Source organism: Geotrypetes seraphini, chromosome 14 (genome assembly GCF_902459505.1).
Source record: "Geotrypetes seraphini chromosome 14, aGeoSer1.1, whole genome shotgun sequence".
Lineage (NCBI taxonomy): Eukaryota > Metazoa > Chordata > Amphibia > Gymnophiona > Dermophiidae > Geotrypetes > Geotrypetes seraphini.
In genome coordinates this window covers 14,808,826-14,824,928 of record NC_047097.1, presented here as the reverse complement: position 1 = coordinate 14,824,928, position 16,103 = coordinate 14,808,826, and the positions used below count along the sequence as shown (strand labels likewise).

Below are 16,103 nucleotides of genomic sequence, written 5' to 3'. Positions count from 1 at the left end.
AGGCCTCACTTGGAGTACTGTGTTCAGTTTTGGAGACCACACTACCGAAAGGACGTGCTGAGGATCGAGTCGGTGCAGCGAACGGTCACCAGGATGGTCTTGGGGCTCAGGGATCTCACGTATGAAGAAAGACTAAAGAAATTGCGGCTGTACTCACTTGAGGAAAGAAGAGAACGGGGAGATATGATTGAAACGTATAAGTACATCACGGGACGCATCGAGACAGAAGAGGATATCTTCTGGCTCATGGGACCCTCGACCACCAGAGGGCATCCACTGAAAGTCAGGGGAGGGAAGTTTCATGGTGACTCCAGGAAGTACTTCTTCACCGAAAGAGTGGTGGATCATTGGAACAGACTCCCACACCAGGTGATAGAGGCCAGCAACGTTACGGATTTTAAGAGAAAATGGGATACTCATGTGGGATCGTTAAGGGAGTAAACTCAGGGGGGAGGGATACTTGGAATGGGCAGACTTGGTGGGCTATAGCCCTTTTCTGCCGCTTTTTTCTATGTTTCTATGTTTCTAACTCAAAACACATTGTATAAAATCCAGTGGATAATGAGCACTTGGGCCCTGATTCTATAAAAGATGCCTAAAGTTAGGCCCCAAGATTGGTCTGCAGAGCCAATCTAGGCCCCTAACTTAGGCCCTCTTTTACTAAGTTGCGTGGCCCAGCACTCATAGTGAACATCAGAATAGCATCTGAGCATTTAGCGCTCTGTGCCATGGTAGAAACCTGTCTCTCCTTTCACTGTAAGTTGCCTAGAGCCTGCACAGGTTTGTGTGACACGGTTCATAGACAACGGCGCGAAAGACAAAAGCGTGCGCCGACAATTGAGCGCAGCGCGCGCCGCCGCACCGCTCTAAATTACAGTTTTTAGAGGCTCCGACGGGGGGTTTTGTTGGGGAGCCCCCCCCAGTTTACTTAATAGAGATCGCGCCGGCGTTGTGGGGGGTTTGGGGGGGGTTGTAATCCTCCACATTTTACTGTAAACTGAACTTTTTCCCTAAAAACAGGGAAAAAGTGAAGTTTTCAGTAAAATGTGGGGGGTTACAACCCCCCACACCCCCCACAATGCCCCCACAACGTGGCGCGATGTCTATTAAGTAAAGTGGGGGGGTTCCCCCCCACGCCCCCCCGTCAGAGCCCTAAAAACAGTCATTTAGAGCGGTGCGGCGGCGCACGCTGCGCTCAATTGTCTGGGCGCGCCTTTGTCCCGGCGCGCTTTTGACCTGACACCGTGTGACACACAAATGGAAGATTAGATTAAATCACTACCAGGTTAGAATAATGGAACCTACAATAGGTTCCTTGACTCTGCTTCAGAACAGGCGTCTACCGTAGCTTAGTAAAAGGGGGGGACTAATTATTTAATTAGGTTTAATTGGCACCATTAATTCAAAATTGCAATTAAATAGCAATTTAAAAAAGCAACTAGATCATAGGAAAATAATTTGATAAGTGCTTACAACCTCCAAGTAGACGCCTAGATCGAGATGCCTACCAGAAAGTAGGTATGGTTAGGGGAGGATTTTGGACATGTTTTACAATGCCTGAGTCCAATTTAGCACCGCTAAGCACAATTCTATAAACAGCGCCTAACTAAAAATTGGCAGCCATTATGCACTGTATTGCTCGGCGCCTAAAAATTAGGTACTGATTATGCAGTTGAGCCTTGGTTTATAGAATGACCCTTTAAAAGAAAAACTACCTCCCACCAAATCCTTACGTGAATAAAATGAAAAGACAGAGAACCAAAAGGCAAAAACCCCTGCAGACATCCTAATTCAAGGCAGCATACTATCCTTACAGGATTACGGAAAAAGACCAGACTTTAATTCCCTCTTAACACAGTTTCCTGCATGAATGCTAGGAGTGCTCATACCATTTTGTCTGGTTTTTCATTTTGCTCTAGGGAGTTCTTCATTTCAAGTTTTGTTCTTCTTCCTTTTCAATCCATTCCATTTGCAAATAAATCACACTCTGCAATTAGCAAAAAAATGAAACAAAGCAAAATTAAAAATTAATTTTGTTACAGGTTTTATTTCTATTACATTTTGAATGAAATAAGTATTGTTTTTTTTTTTTCAATTGTGTTTTAAAAAATGCTAGTGAGTACATTTATTTTTCATTCATTTACTCATTAATTTATTTAGATCATTTGATGTATTGTTCTTCTAGCTGGGGGCCAGTCATAGCAGTTTACAATATACCAGTACAAAATAATATCATTTACAAATAGAACAATGTATGGTGCAGGGTTATCAGCTGGTTCCATATCTTCAGGTAAGGCTCAGCCAGTCCTGGTTTTATTCCAAGACATTCACAGCCCATCAATAGATGGATCAGCAATACATGAGTGGTTGTGATCCTGAGCACAAAGATAAAGGCCTTAGAGAGAGAGAACAACATTATCTGGGTACTGCTGCAGCAGTCAAGGGGCAGAGATGAGGTGGAGTCAGAAATTGTCCCGATAGTGCAATTTTCTGCACTTCTATGCAGATAACTGTAGGCTTGCTTTTCTGAAATAGGTTTTGAAAATTGTAAGGCTGTTTATGGCTATTCTACATGCTGTTTTAGATTCTTTAATTTGTAACTTTTCAGTTTGTATTTATCTTTTCATTACTTTTTATTCTTTAACCCTTATAGGGCTGCATTTCAATTAACATTTGTAATCATGATTAATTTTGCAATTAAAGGTACTGTATGTTTGTTTTTCCTCACTGCAGCTTTTTGTGACTCTGGGCAATGGAGGGTTAAGTGAATTATCCACAATCATAAGGAGCTGCAGTGGGGGGGGGGGGGAAGGGAAAACCATATCTTTAATCATGTGATTAATCACAATTAAAATGTTAATAAACATGCAGCCCTATTTGGGTAACTTAGAACAGCAAAGAAATGTCCTAAATGCTATCTAGAAAAGCTTTTCAGACAGTGCCGGCAGCTCATTACTCTCTCCGTCCATTCAGCAGTAGCTGCTATCTACTGTTTTTCCCCGAAAATAAGACCTACCCTGTAAATAAGCCCTACCATGATTTTTAAAGATGTTCCTAATATAAGCCCTATCCCAAAAATAAGCCACCCCAACACTCGCCGACTCCATCCTTCACACTAGTGCTGCCCAATTTGCCAATCATCTCTTCTTTCCTCTCATCTACCCCAATTCTTCCTCTTTCCTTCCCCCCCATGTGCAGCATTTTTTCTTGCCTCTCACCCATCCCCCTATGCAGCAGCTCTCGAGGCCTCCCAAAGCAGTGGCAGCGCTTTGAATGGGCTGCTTCACAGCCTTCCCCACTAAGGCCGGGCCTTCCCTCTACAGAATCTTTCTATCCCTCCCTCCCATCCCTCTGTGCAGCAGAACCCCACTGACCCTCCCACCATGAGCCTGACATACCACTCCAAAAGAATCCAAAACTGCAGCGTTGGCAGTGCTCTGAATGGCTGAACGGGCTGCTTCACTGCCTTCCCTGCTGGGGCCTCCCCTCTGCTACGTGGCAGTGACATGGCAGAGGGAAGGCTACGAAGCAGCCTGTTCAGAATGCTGCCACTGTTTTTGGAGGCCTCAGGAGCTGCTGCACAAGGGGATGGGTGAGAGGTAAGGAAAGATGCTGCAATGGGGGGTGGGGAGAGAAAGGAACGAGGAAGAATTAATTTAGGAAGGGAGAGATGATTGTTGTTCATGGGAAAAAAATAAGACATTCCCTGAAAATAAGCCCTAGTGCATTTTTTTGGAATACAAATTAATATAAGACCCTGTCTTATTTTCGTGGAAACACAGTAGATACTGCTGCTGGATATCTGGATTTGCTATAAAAACTTGTCTGCTGCAGGATCAGTATTGGCAGGGGACGTTTCTTCAATCTTACAATGTGACCTGTTCTTGGATAGATACTGTCATAAATCTTGTATGAGAGAAATACATGATCTTATAAGAACTTCAAACTTGCAACCTTGGAAGAGCAGTAAATATTGCTGCACAAGAGCTTCAATGAAAGAACAACAGAACGAATGTATCTGGGTTTTGTGCTTGTAGAAGCAAATTTATTTTCTTCCCTTACCTCTCTCTTCTGCTCCTGCTCTTCTTGCTCTATTCATCTGTCCTGTTGATGTTATGTAATTCTTCTGGATTTTTAAAAATTGTATATCACTTTGATTTTGTTTGAAAGGTGGTATATCAAATGCTTAGTAAACTAAACTGATAAAACTTACCGTATTTTTCGCTCCATAAGACGCACCTGACCATAAGACCCTAGATTTAGAGGAGGAAAACAAGAAAAAGAACATTCTGAACCAAATTCTCCCTACCAGACTCTGCATCCAACTCCTCACTCTTTGTCAGGCTCTGTACCCTATCCCCACTCCCTGCCAGGCTCTGTACCCTGTCCCCCCTCTGGTGGTCTAGTGGTAGGCTGGGATAAGGCAGGCAGGGACAGGGCAGGCAGGCCTAGTGGCAAGCAGGGCCCCACACCCCAAGGCAAGCAGGCAGGCAGAGAGCCCCACACCCCCAAACTTTATTTTAGTTCCTCTGGCGGTCCTGCCTTTTATGGTTTGTAACAATCAAAGACTAACAGGGATCCGCTTCAGTTGTTCCCTCCTTTCATACCTCCCATGCTTCAAAACCCTCCCTCAAAATAGCCTTTGAAAGTTAACCACCCTAAAGCAAGGGCTGTGGAGAGAGCCAGGGGGTGGGTGTGGGGCAAGAATCTCAAGGGGAGTGATGACAGCTGACACTACAAACCCCTTCCACCAGCGCATAAAGCCCCCGAGGAGAGTGAACAGCCTAGCCCAGCCAGTGTGTCCGACAAGATTCCCCCCTCCCCCCCCACACACACACTCTTGGATTACGGCTGTGCACGCAAAGCCCCGGCCCCCTCTTTAAGATGCGTCCACCTCATCCTACAGCTCGTTCCTGAAACACAGGCAAGCCGCCCGTTTCTTGATGCCTTCCCGGTCATAAGTCCGAGTCTGGTTCGGCTTAAACTTCATCAAAGAGGCGCTGCCCCCAGACGTAGGCTACCGATGCTGCCCGTACCTGGCGCCGCACACCCCCTACCACCACCTCTTCTTCCTCCTCATGGGCTGAGTGAGAAAGCTGCGAGGATTAGCAAAAGCCCAGCATCAGCTGCAGAAGCCTCTCCCAACGACTGCCCATGCACCAGTATGAACGCTAAGTGGAAGCAGATGAAGGTAGGGGGAGGGGTTGCAGGTCACAAGTGATGGGAATAGGGCTGGGCACGCCTCGCCATGGGCTCTGCTGGCTGCCGGTCAATTCCTCAGGGAAACCGAAGGGCTCCTTCCTCCCGCTTCGACGACTGGAGCTGTGCCTTTTGCGCCGCTCTGACACTGGGAGAGGGTATTCGCTCCTTAAGACGCACCCTTATTTCCACTCACTTTTATGGGGGGAAAAAGTGTGTCTTATGGAGTGAAAAATACGGTAAATATGCTGTTTTACAGGACTATTATCGTCCCTACATTAGTGTCCAACGGTCCATGAGGGCAGCCATCAGACACACATTCAGCTTCCTGAAAACCCTCTTTCATTATGTGAAAGGATTGGGGCAAAACAACAGAGTTTGATTCACATGCAAGATCTTTAAATAATCTGTTTCATTTTCTCACATAAGATGCAATATGTATTATCCAAACAGAAGTAATGTCTGCCTGCTGGAAATTCATCAAAGTTCAGAATTTAGGTTTGCCTCAGTAGAAAGAATACCAATGTGCCTTACAGCATAATTCTCTGACCACATACGTGCAGTCAGTCCTGAGGTGGAGGTCAGACAGTGCATTAAATAATGCATTTAATAATGCACTGTCTGACCTCCACCTCAGGACTGACTGCACGTAAGTGGTCAGAGAATTATGCTGTACTTATGTTACTAGAAAACATGAGGCGTGTGCAGGCCAAAATGTTTTAGTTTTCCTTGTTATGTTGAGGATATTTGTTTTCTCTTCATTTTGGGAGAAATGTTGTTGATCATGTACAGTATTGCTCCAACAGTTTAAGTTTATTTTGACTCAATATATAGCCTTTCCTGACACACAGGTCAAAGCCGTTCACAATTCAATAATTCAAATTGAAAACAAACTACAGTTCATAATAGGACAAGCAGAAAAATACAGAAGATTATGATTAGGTGGAGCAAATGATCAGGCCTGATTTGCTGAAGCCACCCTCAGTTCCTAAATTCCAATTGAAAAAAGTACATTTTAAGGGTAGACTTAAATTTTTGAAAAGATAATTCAGCTCATAATAACAAAGGAATGAAGTTAAAAAGAAAAAAACCCTCCACTATGGGGTCCTTTTACTAATCTGTGATAAGCACTAGCATATTCAAACCTCAGGTTAAAATGGCTTACCATGAAATACACTCAGGCATAAGAACATAAGAACATAAGCAGTGCCTCTGCCGGGTCAGACCACAGGTCCATCCTGCCCGGCAGTCCGCTCCCGCGGCGGCCCAGACTGGTCACGACCTGTCTGTATCACCAGAAGAGGCTCCCTTGCCACCTTGGTTTCTCATTTAAATCCTGTCTTCCTATCGAAGTCCTAACCTTCCGGTCTTGCACATGCACGACCTGGTTTGGTTTCTATACTCATTACTTGGTTAGCTTTCTATACTTGTGTTACATCCCAGCTCCTCCCTCAGTATCCCACGATCCCTTTATCCTTCAGGAATCCGTCCAATCCATGTTTGAATCCCTGTATCGTACTCTGCCTGATCACTTCCTCCGGTAGCGCATTCCAAGTGTCCACGACCCTTTGGGTGAAAAAAAACTTCCTTTCATTTGTTCTGAACCTATCTCCCTTCAGTTTCTCCGAGTGCCCCCTCGTATTTGCTGTCCCTTTCAGCCTGAAGAATCTGTCCCTATCCACCCTCTCCATGCCCCTCATGATCTTGAAGGTCTCTATCATATCTCCTCTGAGCCTCCTCTTCTCCAGAGAGAAAAGCCCCAGCCTATCCAACCTCTCGGCGTATGGGCAGTGTTCCAGCCCTTTTACCATCCTGTGGCAATTTCCAAATCAGTGGACATGTTCCCGCACTGATCAGCACATCCTTATTATTGTGTGATAAAGCCCATATTATATACACGGCACCTTAATTTAGGTGCCTAAGTTAAGTGGAAACACCATATAAAAACAAATAATAATGTTTTTTTTAAAATTTAAGTACCTACCAGCGCCTAAAAAGACACCTGCATTACAGATATGGAGGTACTTTATGACGTCTTATGCCACTGTAGGTGTGGCTAATGCTGGAAGTAGCCACAATTCACGTGAAAGGTAGGTGGCAGAAATGTAGGCCTTGAAAACCTTGACCTACATTTCTAGGACCTACCTTTCATGAAGTCACAATTCTAAACACGGCACCATTGCGTGATTGACATGCGATGGGCGGCCATTTTTTAGGTGGACAACGATGGCACCGCTTATAGAATCCTAAAGGGTGAATTCTATAAATGGTGCCTACATTAGGCACCGCTAGGTACCCTTATCAAGGACACCTAACAAAAATCCGCTCAAAACTTACATTTTTTAATTGGCGTGGAAATTGACCACACCAATTAAAAACTAATTTTTAAAATGTGTGTGTGGAATACCACGCAGTGCCTAAAGACCCCTATCTGAAAATTAAGCTTGGTTGAGTTTGCCTTCTGTTAGTCGCTGGTAAATTAGGCCAAATTAGGCTAGCATAGGATTACCACATGAACCCTTATCAACTACCAAATAGGTGTTAAGTACTCGTGTAGAAATTTTTATTAATAGCTACATGCTAATGGCCACTAATAGGAAAAATGGAAAATCAGCCCTTTTCCTGCTTTGGTAAAAATGGCCTTGGCATGCAGGAAAAATTTCTGTAAGGGCACATTGCAGCTTAATGAAAGGATCCCTAGGCCTGGTAGTTTCTAGAGGAGGGTTAGATGATGTTTTTAACCATGTGCTACATTTCATGTTACAGTTCATGATTTTTATATCTGTGTTTGTATTTTTGCACGGTATATATATTTTTGTTTTCATTAGACTCTTAACAAAGGCCTGCATTAGCTGAAACACTGTCAGTGTCGAGTCCACAGTGACTGTTACGAATATAGATTGCTTTAGTCTATCCTGAACTTGACTTGTGACTTCTCTGCTCTGTGACTTCTTTTGCGTATTGGATTTACTGTGCTCGTCATAGAGTGTTTTTTTTTTTTTTGGCGGCTGCATAAACAAAACAATTCTTATTAATTATGTGCTCTGCTGCTCAACATTGTATCCTGTTCAACTCGTATTTACCTGTTTCCTTGCTTTTGAAAATGCCCAATAAACACAGTGTCTCCCGCTAGTAGAAAATGTAAGCATTTTCCTCTGTGTGGTCCTTGCAAGTCCTGAGCAAGAACAGCTGTTACTTGTTCTGTGTCTTGATTCCCCACTTCTGGTATTGCTGCTTCAGTGCTCCCACTGGAGTGAATAGGCAGATAGGGGAGCTCAGACTGTTTGGCAGTTCTGACAGCAAGGGTGGGGAGAGGTGAAGGGGGCATTTAACTGCAGCGGGACTTTTGAACTGCAGCAGCCGCATCACAAGAACCTTGTATTATAGTGAGTCCAGTGTTTGCAGTAGGAGGTAGGACTGATACGAGTCTGAAGCCGTATTTTAAATGTCACTGTCCTGGCATAATAACATTTAATATCCATCATTATGATGGCGCTAAAGGTACAGCCTTACGGACTCAGTAAATGTATTAGTAGGTAATGAACAGGATGATAATAGCTAATGATTTAATTAGATCCTAGTTGTATATTTTGCCTGCATTAAATAATTAGTGGCTGAGAAATTGTTTAGCCTCTATTCTAAGTGATGCAACCTATGTTGACTTGGTCCTTTGGTGCATGAATCTGGATGGAAAAAAACTGATTCTGTGCAGTATGATGACTATCGGTCAGAAAAAGAGATATAGACTGGAGTAAATCAATGTTGATGTCTATGAAATCTGGCTTGTTTCCAAAGTGCATCCTTTTGGTAAGAGTCTACTTCAAGGTCGCACGCTAGGGGTAGTGATATTCCCTCAGATGCCATTTTGAAAAGAGGGCACTTATTAAGTGAGCAGTGCTTGGATGAGATAGCCATCTTCTGTTGAAAGAGATGTATCAGATTTCTGAGGCATCCTTCTGTGATGGTACTGGGTAAAAGTCACTTTCAGAAAGCAAAAGGATGAAAACTCAATCACAGTATCAACATATCCACTAAAAGGCATTAGAGCTCAGGGCTAAGTCACATATTTTGGGCTGCTAAATAATCCAAATTTTCTAAACAGGATATGTTGCAGGCACATTTTTTATGCCTATGGATTTCTCCCAAAATATTTTATAGCATACAATTGTAATCATAATGCCACAAGTAGAATTTAAAAAAATAAGTCAGTTGTAAACTTCTAAAGAAATATTTTTTGGACTATCAGGGAACTCAATCACTAATTATTCATTCATTAGCAAATCTATATCATCTTTGGTCAGTGGTGTACCTAGCATATAATTTTTTTACACCCCCTCATCTATATGAAAACCATGATTTTTTTGTAACAACCGTACAAGATGCAGGCTATGTTTATTATATCAGTTAATGATTGTGGTTAATGCTACCACCTTTAAACAAACCTAGGGACCCGACATGGTCCGTGTTTTGGTAAACACGTCTTCATCAGGGGTCCTAGGTTGGCACAGTATCAAATTAAACCGCAAACCGCCAACGGCAGGGTGGTACAGCGCTTTTCTAAAAAGTTAAAGGTAGACCAGTGGCGGTGAGCAGGTGGGAGGAGGGGTGAGAAGTAGGGCAGGGGCGCAGCAGAGAGCCGACCAGCAGGCATGCTGGCCGATAGCTAGGTGTAGAAGAGAGGAGTATATGGGACTGGGGGAAGGTAGAGATATTGGACTCAGATGAGGGAAGGAGGGAGAGATATGAGGAATGAAGTAAGGGAGGGAATGATGTCAGATGTGTGAGGGACAGGGAGAGATGGATTTGGGGAAGGGAAGAAAAAAAAAACCCAAAAATGGAAAATAAGATACCATTTTATTGGACTAATACATTTTTCAATTAGCTTTCAAAGGCCAAAACCTCTTTTCTCAGGTTAATAAAGTATATTGATCTTACGGTATCCTGTCCTGACCTTAGGAAGGGGGTTTTGGTCTCTGAATTAGTCAAAAATGTATTACAATTAGTCCAATAAAAGGACCACCTTATTTCCATTTTCTATTTATAAATATTTATCAACACAGCTACAATACTACTTTATCCTAAAGCAAAAAAAAAAAAAAAAAGAAAGAAAATTTATTTCTACCTTTGTCTTCTCTGGTTTCTGCTTTCCTCATCTTCTTATCATTCTCTTCCTCCTATCCACTGTCTACCCTTTCTCTATGCCTTCTATATGGCATCATCTATGTCCCTTCCAGAAACTGTCTGCCTCCCCCTTCCATCTCTTCCTCCACCTCCATTTGTCTAGCAACCATCTTCTTTCCTTCCCTTCCCCAATGGTCTGGCATTTCTCTCTTCTCTTTCCTTTTCCCACATCCACATGGTCTGACATTTCACTCTCTCCTTCCCTTCCCTTCCTTCTCTATACCCCACCCCTATTGTCTAGCATTTCACTCTCTCCTTTCCCTTCCCTTTCCTTTTCTTACCTCGTTTTCCTTCTCAATTTATTTTCTGCATTTGTTTAGATTAAATTTTTACTATCCAGTCCTCAATTTCCCTTTTTACTGTGTCTAGCTACAGCTTGCCACATCTTTCCTTCACCCCTCTAGTATTTCACTAACTTTATCATCTTCCCCCCCATCCAGCATGTGCCCTTTTTTATTTTTCCCCTCTTTCCATTGTGTGCCCTCTTTCTCTATGCCTTCCGTCCAGCATCTTCTTCTCTCTCTGTCTTCTCCACTTCCATTCAGTGTCTGCTCCCCACTTCTTTCCTGCATCTGCTTTCCTCTTTCTCTCTCTCTTCCCCACTTCCACCAAGCATCTGTTCCCCTCTCTCTCCCATCCCCACATCCATCCAGCATAGGTCCCCCCTCTCCCCTCCCCACTAAAATCCAATATTTGCCCTTTCTTTCTCTCCATCCATCCCTCTTCCATCAGCATCTGCCCCTTCTCTCTCCCTTCACCCCACTTCCATCAGAATCTGCCCCCTTTCTCTTCCTTCACCCCACTTCCATCAACATCCTTCACCCTTCTGTCTGTCTCTCCCTGCACACCAATTCCATCAGCATCTGCACCTTTTTATCCCTCTACCCCACTTCCATCTCCCTCCACCACCCTTCAATACCAGTATCATGCTCCCTTCTCTCTCCCTCCACCTCAATGCCATCCAGTATCATGCCCCCTAATCTCCTCACTGCTGCTCTATGCTTCTCGAATCCGCAGCAGCAGCTGTAAATTAAAATGCAGTCATTGTAGGACCTTGTTGCACTTCTCCATGGCTGCTGCTCTGCTCAGAAACAAGGAAGTGATATAGGAGGGGATAGACTGGCAGCCACAGGGAGGTGCAGGTAGGTCTCACGATGACTGAATTTAAAGTTTGCTGCCGCTAGTTCAGGAAAGTGGCAGAGTAGGGCAGGAGATTCTGGACCTGGTGTGTCCCCCTTTAGAACGTGCATCCAGGGTGGACTGCCCTCCATGCCCTCCTCCTTATTGGTATGGCACTGTCTTTGGTCTATCAAAATAACTTTTTCAACATGTTTATATATAATTTTCAAAGCTACTCATATTCCTCTCAAAGATTGTAGTTCTACCCTTCTTCCCTAATTGTGTGCAGTTAGCATTTTATGGTTTTGTATGTGTATACTAACCTAACCCAGTTCTGTATAGTATTTTAACTCCAACTTGTTTTGTTTCTTTTAAGATTCTTTTATTACTGTACACCGCCTAGAAATTTGATTAAGCGATATAACAAATTTTTTAATAAACTTGAAACTTCCAGTCTTGTCATGAAAGAACAGATGATCTTAATTACTTCTAAGAGACACTGGGGCTCATTTTCAAAAAAGATATATGTCCAAGTGGATATTCTGAAAGCAGACTTTCTAGATGTCTTTCTGGTCACTTTCTCTCCAGTGTGTCTAATCTTAAGGGTGTCTAAATCTTAAGAGTGCTCCTCTGCTGTGCTCGGTTGTCTATGAACAGTTTGCTAAGAATGCTGGCTGCTTGAACATCTGAAAAGCTTGCTTTTGTACATTTTCATGTGGACATTTTTATATTCGAGAATAGCCATAAAAGATAGATGTACTCTGGGCCAAAACGTCTACATAAGTCATTTAAAAAAAAAAAAAAAAAAAGATAGATGTCTTGCAGTTTTGAAAATGAACATTTTCTCTACTGGATTTCTGGATAACTTTCTCAAAATGTCCAAACTCAGTCTTAGACATCCTATTGAAAATGCCCCCACTACCTCTGATGTGAGTCATGTTTCACTACCTATGTTAGGGAGGTCTGGGAAAACAAAAATAAACTACTATTAATGCCCAGTGTCCATCAAGCAAAATGTTCATTCATTTCATGTTTACCATGTGGTCACATACTTTAGCATGCTGAGTTCTTCTGTTTCTTCTCTCATTGTTTCAAAAAAATGGCAAGTAGAATTTGGGGTGTTTTTGGCCTGAGTAGATGACCATTAGAGTGGAGGAGCGGTTAGAGCAACAGACTAGAAATGCAAAAGCCCAGGTTCAAATCCCAGAGTGCCTTCCTGAGGCACCAGTGATGGGCAGGTTGAAGCAGCAATGCCAATCTAGGCTATTCATCTCCCTCCCCCCGTCACTCACACACTATCTCACACATAATCGGCAGCAATTCATGCTGCAGAGTTAAGAAAAAGGCAATAATGATGCCAAGAAAACCACAAGGGGCAACCACATCTCATTGTGTGGTTGCCAGAAGTCAGATCTAGAGATGATAATAAATAGGCATTCAGACAGAAACAAAGTTGTTGGCTCCCTTTCAGTGATAGTTTATAGTTTATTATTATTTACATTCTGCTTTTTATTCAAAATGGATTACAACATTACATACTGTACATAAAAATAGATAAAGGATTTTGCTGTCTTGGTGAGTTGTTTGGCCATAGAGAATTGCTAGTTAAACAGATTCTGAAGAAGCAATGAATCTTTTTTCCTGATTATACAATGTGCTTCTCTGACATTCTGCATTTTATTTGTTTTCTGCTTTATTGAATGATATATCAATGACTGTGTGGTTTTATGGTTTTGTAGTTTTGAAATTCAGAAAGGAAGGAGTGAGGATAATTTCATAATAGGATATTGAAACAGATCCTGCTTGAAAACTTATTTTATGTGATTCTAAAAGGGGGAGGGGGAGATACTTTAAGCAGTCAATTATATGCCCACTTTGGAGTATTTTAATTGTGAATGCTGTGATTCATTTCATTAATTCCCTTTAATGCTACAATAAAGCTTGTTGTCTTGGTGAGCTTGGTGAGCTGCTTGTCGTTTCCTCCCTGGGGTCGTCATCTGCTTCTTTTTTGTATTTCTGGGATGAAAAATGTCAAGACAGAGAGGAAAAGGAGGGAAATCAACAAGCACATAATTTATTTGCCGTGGATATGAGTTCGTGTTTTATTTTTCTTTCACTGTGTTTCATACACGCCTACTATTTATTATCACCAGCTAAAAATGAATTAGGTGACATCAAAATATTTAGAGTTGAACTTTTTTCTACTTCTTTTTTCTCTTTGCCTTAGAACATGAAAAGCACCAGCTATGCAAAAGTACTGATTATATGAATTTGCACTTCAAAGTGAAATGGTTTTACAACGAATATATGCGAGAACTGCCTGCCTTCAGGGACGGGGTCCCTGAATACTCTCTGTAAGTCCTGATCATTTGTGACCAGCTGCTATGCGTTTTCCGCAGAAAAGAAATTGTTTTAATCTTGACCTTTTCTTTGGTAAATCAAAAATTTTAAATAAATACAAATTTTATACAGCTACTGTACACTTCACAAAATTCAATGTGATACAAAATAACGCAAACAACAACAAAAAAAAGATTACATTACATTAGGGATTTCTATTCCGCCTGTGCCTTGCGGTTCTAGGCGGATTACAATAGAGAAGATATCTGGGCATTTCCAGTAGAATTACATTACAGGATAAGAGTAAGTTACAGGAACCGTAAAGAATTATGATACTTCAATTTCACGGAAGATAATACATATCACAGAAGATAATACATATCACAGAAGATAATACATATCAACTGAAACAAGTTAAGTCAGGTGGGGTGTAAAAGAGTTACAGTAATTCTAGATCACAGACAAAGAGATACTATAGGTGGGTGTTTCCAAAGGGGAACTCATTGGATGGTGGTTAGAGTGATGGGAGATTTTAAGATTAACTTAAAAAGGATCCCTGAGCTGGGCTGAGAGAGGGACAGCTCAAACCCACATTACCAGGTCTTCCCCTCTTAGACCAAAGGCTTGGGCTCCATATTACTCATTGGAATTCTATGAACATCGGAGCAGCATCAGAGCATTGTGATAGAAACCTCTACCGCGGCTTAATAAAGGGGGGGGGGGGGAGTTGTTTGTCTGCAAATATGAACATATTGTAGAAAGCACCTGTGTAAATCATGAGTCTACCCTCTCTCTATCCAAAATGCCCCAGAACTTGCCAACACATGCATTATTCATCCTCATCAGGCTCATAGGCTTCTTTATAAGGGGGTAACTCCCCTCTTTTACGAAACTACAGTAGCAGTTTCTAGCGTGGGGAACCACCCTGAATGGCCCACGCTGCTCCCGATGCTTATAGGAACTCAGTGAGCGTCGGGAGCAGAGCGGGCCATCAGCGCGGCTCCCCACACTAGAAACTTCTATTGCAGTTTCATAAGAGGAGGCCTAAGTCTCCCCAGCCCTAAGTGCTAACTTCCCTTCCTTTCCCAAGTCTGCAGCAGAAAGGACAAATCAGAAGGGTAATCTTCCCTTGCCTGCTGCTGCCTCCCCAACTTTGGAGGCTGCAAAGAAAATTAAATCATGTGCGGGACCAGAACCTTGTGCGGCACGCTGCCTGCTCTGCTTGTTTCCCTCCTCTGTCTCCTTCCCCTGTGATGTCGTTTTGTTTCAGGGAGAGAGGAAGGGAGACAAGCAGAGCTGGCAGCAACACACACAGGGCTCTGGCCCCACTCATGATTTAATTTTCTTTGCGGCCTCTGGAGTTCTCGGGCAGGCAGCAGACCAACAGAAGTATTAGTGAGTCAGGGAAGGAGAGAAGGAGGCTGAGCAATTATGGAGTAAGAGGATAAGATGGGATGATGGTGAGTGATGGGAAGAAAGAGAGAGATCTATTGGGGGGGGAGAGAGAGAAAGGAGCAACACACCCCAAGGATTTAAACTTGGGCCACCACACCCCGTATCACCATACCCTAACCCCACTCTACCCTCTTTAGCCTCCCTAAACATCTGAGTCGCTGACCTCATATGATCAGGCTACTAACTCACAAGATTTGCTTTGGCTCCTTTAAGAATGTTTCACGGAAACATTGGGCCATAAGCCTGATACTCCTGGTCAGGAAAGCTAATAACAGCTTTTAGCAGGCATCATTTTTCCTGGAATAACATAGCTTGCTCCTGTTTATGTATGATTATGTACATTTTTTAAGTTCAATATTTTTATTGAATTCAAAATAGGTACATTAAAAAAGGGGGGGGGAAACTGATATAAAAACAAAATAGTACCAAACATACAGTTTAATAAATGACAATCCAGGAATATATTATGATCGACCTAAACTTATGAATAAATAGATGGCATCAGCAGCTGCTAAAACTATAACTCAGAAGAGCTGAGCAAATGTTTAGCTGTGTAAGAAGCAGACATACATTCGTATATTTTCTTTTAGATGGTTTGAACCATTTGTCATACAGTGGTTGGATGAAAATGAAGATGTTTCAATGGAGTTTCTTCATGGAGCCTTGGGAAGAGACAAAAAAGATGGTGTGAGTAGTTTTCAGTCTGCAGGAAGGAGGTGGAGTGGCTTTTATGCAAACTGCCAACGTTTTTGACTAAAGTTGCATTCATTGCCTTTTTTCTCAACCGTTATACCTTAGACCAGGGGTAG

The 16,103-nt window shown here is 42.6% G+C and overlaps 1 protein-coding gene across 11 annotated transcripts in view; it reads left to right on the top strand.

Annotated features, from left to right (window-relative positions):
- The window catches only part of UNC13C (unc-13 homolog C), a 769,821-nt gene that overhangs the window by 626,704 nt on the left and 127,014 nt on the right, over positions 1 to 16,103 (top strand). For all 11 annotated transcript variants that reach the window (XM_033920485.1, XM_033920487.1, XM_033920488.1 and 8 more), the window contains 2 exons: positions 13,727 to 13,853; positions 15,885 to 15,981. In XM_033920485.1, coding sequence (XP_033776376.1) covers positions 13,727 to 13,853; positions 15,885 to 15,981 — 224 coding nt within the window. The remainder of the gene's footprint in view (positions 1 to 13,726; positions 13,854 to 15,884; positions 15,982 to 16,103) is intronic.